General features: G+C 59.0%; 1 protein-coding gene across 1 annotated transcript in view; it reads right to left on the reverse strand.

Annotated features, from left to right (window-relative positions):
- Window positions 1-5,960, reverse strand: part of POLG (DNA polymerase gamma, catalytic subunit) — a 10,174-nt gene extending 4,214 nt beyond the window's left edge. The window contains exons 1-16 of the mRNA XM_018069688.2: window positions 5,386-5,960; window positions 4,882-5,077; window positions 4,299-4,466; window positions 3,902-4,048; window positions 3,663-3,742; window positions 3,022-3,204; window positions 2,730-2,890; window positions 2,390-2,513; window positions 2,095-2,319; window positions 1,834-1,954; window positions 1,580-1,651; window positions 1,348-1,467; window positions 1,012-1,172; window positions 844-897; window positions 629-746; window positions 44-179 (exon numbers count right to left, since the gene is read on the reverse strand). Coding sequence (XP_017925177.2) covers window positions 44-179; window positions 629-746; window positions 844-897; window positions 1,012-1,172; window positions 1,348-1,467; window positions 1,580-1,651; window positions 1,834-1,954; window positions 2,095-2,319; window positions 2,390-2,513; window positions 2,730-2,890; window positions 3,022-3,204; window positions 3,663-3,742; window positions 3,902-4,048; window positions 4,299-4,466; window positions 4,882-5,077; window positions 5,386-5,960 — 2,641 coding nt within the window. The remainder of the gene's footprint in view (window positions 1-43; window positions 180-628; window positions 747-843; window positions 898-1,011; window positions 1,173-1,347; window positions 1,468-1,579; window positions 1,652-1,833; window positions 1,955-2,094; window positions 2,320-2,389; window positions 2,514-2,729; window positions 2,891-3,021; window positions 3,205-3,662; window positions 3,743-3,901; window positions 4,049-4,298; window positions 4,467-4,881; window positions 5,078-5,385) is intronic.
- Between the last annotated feature and the right edge of the window lie 40 nt (window positions 5,961-6,000).

The following is a 6,000-nucleotide window of genomic DNA, read 5'->3' on the forward strand; positions in this document are numbered from 1 at the left end:
CTACCCAGCAAACACGCTCCCCTGGGGCACGGCCCCGGCTCACCGTGCATGCCAGCGAAGTGCGCCTCGCCAAGGACGGCGGCTATCCAGAGCTCCTGGGAATCCACGTCTGCGCCCACCAGGGAGTAGCCGGGTGGCACCTGGACCATGGCTTTCAGCTCACTGCCCACCCGGTCAGCCTGCAGGACACAGTATGCAGCTCAGCACAGCCCTCTCCTCCTCCCCGGCACAACCTTCCTCCCGCAGCTGTAATGTGCTGGCACAGCACTCTTCGTGCCCCTCAGTTTTGCTCTCAGTCAAAACCAGGTTTAACACACATATGGGGCATCACCCACTTGGTCAGTCCCTTCAGCACAAAAGAAGGGGAGCTTGAGGAAGGACAGAAGCAGGCACTTTGGTGTTTTCTTCTCCTTCCACTGAATCCTAAAGCCCCAGACCCTCTGCTCACTCCTTCCCCTCTCCCCAGCTCACAGCACATCAGCAAGAAAAGGGCCCCAGCACTGGTCCTGCCACCTCAAATCCCAGCATCCATCCCCAACTCCTATTTCCAACACAGGCAGCTCCCACCAGTCCAAAACACACAGAGGGCACCTCAAAACACCCCATAAGGATCCAAGCAGGGCCATACCCGGGCATTGCTGGCTGTCAGCCAGGTGGGTTCCACCGCCCGGCGGGTGATGGTGCCTGCGGTCACCACCTGCGGCAGGATGGCTCCGTAATTGTCCTCCTCGTTATAGTCAGGGTGTCTGGGAGAGAGGTGAGGGTGAGCACCATCCTGTGAGAGCCCTCCTGGCGTGGGGTAGAGGGAACCACAGTCCAGATTTGGGGCGTTCCTCCCCGTACCTGGTCACCACACGAGGCAGCTCTCCCTTCTTCAGCCACACCACTATCTGGGAGCTGGGGAGACACAAGGCAGGTGAGATGCTGAGCCCCCCATGCACCCATACGAACTCCCCTGGTCACAAAGCAGCCTCCACCCACAGGGATGTCAAGGTGAAAGCAGCTGCTCACCTGATCCGCTTGTGAGCATTCCTCCAAAATGAGATCATTTTGTTAATCTCAAGGGCTCTGGTCCCGTGGGTGCGGCCCACAGCAGCCCGCAGGGTGCCGTCCTCCATCTGGGGCAGGAAATCCTTGGCAAAAGGGCTTCCCACATTGTTTTCATTCCCGTCCTTCAGCAGGAAAAGAGGTGTCAGGGCTCAGTCACCACCAATCCACAGCAGTAAAGCTCTGTGCATCCTCCTGTGCCAGCTACAGACACGCATTTCCACCACCCAATCCCATGGGATGAGATCACGTGGGTCCCAGGAGCGCTGCAGCACTGGAGTGACAGGAGCCCCAACTTGCCTTGTGAGGCAGCTTGAAGAACCAGCACCCAGGGATGTTGACATCGTTGTAGGGACCGTTGCCATGGTGGTACAAGGGCTGGCTCATCTCCAGCCTGTCGCACAACTCATCCACCTCCTCCTGTGACCAGCAATGTGAGGTGATGCCAGGAATACCTTCAGGCATGGCTGGAGGGGGAAATCAAGGAAAGAGGGACCAATCCACCACCCCATCCCACAGGAACCCCCCATACCTGCACCAGGCTCTGGTCCACCCTGCCCATTTTCTCCTCTGCATCCACTTCCACACGGCTCAGCTCCTCCACCTGAGGCATAGAGGGACCATAGGGGAGGTCAGGTCAAACACCAATTATCCAGTAACCCTTATTATAGGGAATTTTTTACTTGCAGAGCCTGGAGCTGCACACAGGGTTGGTTTTCACATGCACAGAGGAAGAAGCACAGCCCCACACCTCACTCCCAAAGGACCCTCCATCCCTTCCTTCACCTTCTGCCACATTGTGCTGCCATCCATCACCAGCAGCTCGTCCTCCATGGCACCCTCCAGCCCCGGGGGCTGCTCCTTGCCTTTCTCCAGGCAGTACTGCTTGTACAGGTTCTCAATCACCCTGGCAGAGGAGAGGACAGGGCTCACACAACCACAGTGGGGCCTGAGGCTCTGGAGCACCACCTGGGCAGAGCCCCAGAGAGCTCCCAAATACCCCCACGGAACATCCCCCAGCTCAGTAGGCTACTACATCCTTCTCACCTGTATGGGCAGGAAGGCTCATCGATCTCTGAGGGGGTTGCTGGCAAATTGTCCTGCCGTCCTGGCACCAGGTATCCCCAGCCATGCTTGTCTGAGTAATGGAGAGGGAAACCGTCCCAGGCCAGGCGCATCAGCTTCGGGGTCACCCTCATCTGCAGGCTGATGAGGCTGGGTCCAGGCACCCACCCCGCCTCCTCCAGGCGTGGGCACAGCTTGCGGTACCAGCTGGGGAGCAGCAGGGATGGGTCAGAAAGCACAGGGCAAGCCCTGGGGACACCCAGGGTCCCCAACTCACCCCGGGTGGCCTGGCAGGTGCTGGAGTCTCTTGGGTTGCAGCGCGACTGTCTCCTTCAGGCGCTCCAGACAGAGCTGGCTGGCAGGGACTTTCAGCTCCTCATCCTCGCCGGGGGGACCAGGGTCTGGTGGGACAAGGAGGACTGGCTGTCAAAGAGCCTCCATGACACTCCTCTGGGAACAGGGACCTCAAACCAGCCCCCCACCACATGCCCCAGCATGGGGACACAGGCCAGCAATGTTTCACCTTGAAGCACCAACAAACCTTGTCCCTTTTTCTGGGCACCCCTGGGAAGGCATCCCTGGAACACCCCTTGTCCCCAGGGATCACCTGTGCTCACCCTCCTGCCACTCCTGCGCTGAGCCTTCTGCGCCTGTTGCTGCCAGGGAGACTTGGCTGTTCCCATCCTCATCTTTCTTCTTCTTCTTTTTTGGGTTCTTCTTTTGTTTAAACTCCTGTGTGTCCCACTCGAGATCCCAGAGCCAGGGGTCATCCTTGTACCTGATGACATGCTGCTGTCACACCACAGCTTTGCTCCTGTCCCTCACATCCACCCACAGTCCCCCAAGGACCATCTGGCATCTGGGCTCCTTCGTGGGAGCAGCAGGACCTGCAGTCCCAGCCCGTGGTACCTGTGCTCGTGCAGCAGCTGGCAGGCATCGTTGGCCAGGTTCATCAGGGACTTCTTCATTTCCTTCTGCAGCTCCTCGTAGACGCCCTGAGCATCGTCCAGGTACCTCTTCCAGTTCCCATTGACTGGCAGGTAGGACACCCCCATCTCCAGCATCCCTGCAAATGTCACAGGGTGGGGACACCTAGAGCCCAAAGCAGTGAGGAATTAGACATCTGATGGAGCAGGTTGTCCCTGGAAGCACCAGACTACGACAGACCATGAACGTGTCTTCACCTAGAGTTTCCCAGCCTCACATAAGAGCCTCCGTGTTCCTCCCCTAAACCCACAAGGATCCCTGTATCTTCTGCCTGCCCTGTGCATCAATTGCTGCCATAAAAACAACCCTATGTAACAACCCCAAAACTGTACCACTCTGAGCTGCCTCAGGAGACCTACTCACCTCCTCCAGCCATGCTGTGCTGCTGTTTATTCCTGCTCACCTACACAGGGGAGGTCTGACATCCCTCCTGAAAAGAGCTTCAGGACACTCTAAGGACAAGAGGAGCCACATCCCATCCCTAGAGGGATTGTGACCCTTCCTGCTGCCCACTAAGCCCACAGCCCCTTGGCCAACATCAGTCAGAGCTTGGCAACTCTCACCTCTCCATGAAGAGTGGCAGCTGCTCCTGAAATACCTCGTGGGTGGCCTGGACATCACGGGCACAGTACGACATCAGGTCCTGGGGACAGCGGCAGGTTGGAGCAGGCAAAGAAGCCACCCCCCTGCTATCACAGGGCAAGGCACTGGGGCTGTCATAGCAACTACCCCAGCAGCTGGTACCACCCTGCTCCCATCTCCAGCTCCCACTGTCAGGATGTGATGGGATGGCCTCCCGCACCTGGAAGTTACTCCTGATGTCAGCCATGGTCCCCTTCACAAAGATCTCCCGTGCCTCCTTCTCCAGCGGCTCCCCCCCGACGTAAAGCGCATGCACATCCACCAGGTTGTTGATGCTGCTGACGTGCACCCAGTCCCACGAAGTCATCTATGGACAACGGGGGGTCAGACAGTGTGGGACAAGGACTGGCCATGGATGAAATCAGGAGGGATAAAGGATGCTGCTGCTCCAGTTTAAACCAACGCCACCTCATCTGGAAGGTGCTGGGAGAGCTTCACTCAGCAAAGCTGTTCCAGCAGATCCCATTCTGCCAGTAGAGGAGCAAATGGTCCCATTACAGCAGCACACAGCCCCCTCCTGCCCGAGCCACTGCCAGTGGCTCAGCTCCCTCACTCACCGCTGGCCCCTCTGTTTTGCTGCGTGTTTTCTTCATGTGCTCCTTGACCTGCTGCATCCCCTTCCTCTTGCCATGCTTGGCAGCCATCCAGAGGCTGCGCTGGAAGCCTGTCAGCCCCGAGATGGCCATGTGCATGCTCATAGTGTCCAGGAAACGCATCTTAGAGCCCTGGGACACAACAGGGGGAAGAAAAGAGAGGGTTTGGGAAATGCTGAAGAAGCTGCAAGTCCTCTGCTCAAGCTGCTTTTGTCAAGACAAGGCTTTGTCTCCCACATCCATCTTTTGAGAGCCAAGAGCACCCCCAGCACAGGCTGTCAGCTGCTCAAAGGCTCCTGCCACACCCCCAGCTGCCAACCTGCAGCCTCCAGCAGCCTCCAGCAGCCTTCAGCAGCCTTATGGGGTACAAGAGTATCTCTCTCTAAAGAGATATAACCTCAAAGTACTCTGCAGGACAAAGTGAACACAACCCTGGGGTACCTGTGCAGAACAGCATCTGCAAAATAACCCCCAGGAGCCAATGCAAACAGTTATCTGCATCAGAAAATGCAGCTGCTGGGCATAAAGCAATGGCTCGGCAGTTCACCTGGATAAGGTACTGCTCCTTGATGAATGCCCGGTCGAAGGCCACGTTGTGCCCCACCACCACACTCTCCCTCCAGTCCTCCTTGCCGGCACAGCTGGCACCTGCCGGGCTCTCCATGGGGATGAGGTCGGCCAGAGTGAGGTGGCTGGACCAGGAGTATCGCTGCTCCAGCAGCCGCCTGCTGCACCACGAGTACCTGCAGGGGACACGCAGCTGTAACAAATAAAGCAGGAGCTCCTGGGACAACAAGCACCTGCTGTGCTGTGGGGTGCTGAGCAGGATCCCACCTGTGGGAGAGAGGTGACACACCCTGGGGAGTGCCACACTTGCTAACCAGGACACACATGCCACATCCCAGAACCATGCTCTGGGGCTTCGTTGTGTTTTCCCTACAAGCCAGTGGAACTGCAAGAAAAGGCTCCACTCAGGAGCATCCCCATCCTCCTGAAGCTGTGTCCCCCCCGCTGCTGTGACTCCCTTATCACTGCTGGCACCATATCTCACCAGGCATTTGGTGAGACCACCACAGCCAGCGTCGGGCAGTGGCCATCAGCCACGCACACCTCCACGTCCAGCACCATCGCCCGCTCCTCGGGGAAGTCCACAGGCTCTGCTCGCCCGTCAGGGCTGTAGCGGGTCCAGCCCAGCTGCCATGCCCACTGGGCAGGCAGGGGGGGCAGCTCACACCGCAGCAGCTCGTGTGCCGCCTCCAGGTAGGGCAAGCTCTGTTTCTGTGCCAGGAGGCGAAAGTGCTCGTCGATGTTGTCCCCGTACATGCGGGGCAGCCGCAGGTCCACGTCGGGCAGCGTGGAGGTCTCCTTGCCCCACAGGTCGTGGCGCTGCAGGTGCTCCACGCTCCGCTGCACGTCCGCCGCCGAGTAGCACACCTGGGCACCGCGGAAGATCTGCTCGTGGAGGGTCCTGGAGAGCATCTGGATGTTGAGGGGGTTCATGCGCCGCTGGCCCGTATTCTGGCTCATCTCCTGTGGCAGCGGGCGGCTGGCCGAGGAGCTGGAGGGGCATCGCTGGGGCTGGGGGCTGCAGCCCCTCACCGACCGCCTCCAGGGCAGGCGCCTCATCGCTCCCCGCTCCGGGTGTGCCCCGGCTGGAGCTGCGGGG

This window comes from Manacus vitellinus, unplaced genomic scaffold, assembly GCF_001715985.3.
Source record: "Manacus vitellinus isolate BGI_N305 unplaced genomic scaffold, ASM171598v3 scaffold_16_pilon, whole genome shotgun sequence".
Taxonomy (NCBI): domain Eukaryota; kingdom Metazoa; phylum Chordata; class Aves; order Passeriformes; family Pipridae; genus Manacus; species Manacus vitellinus.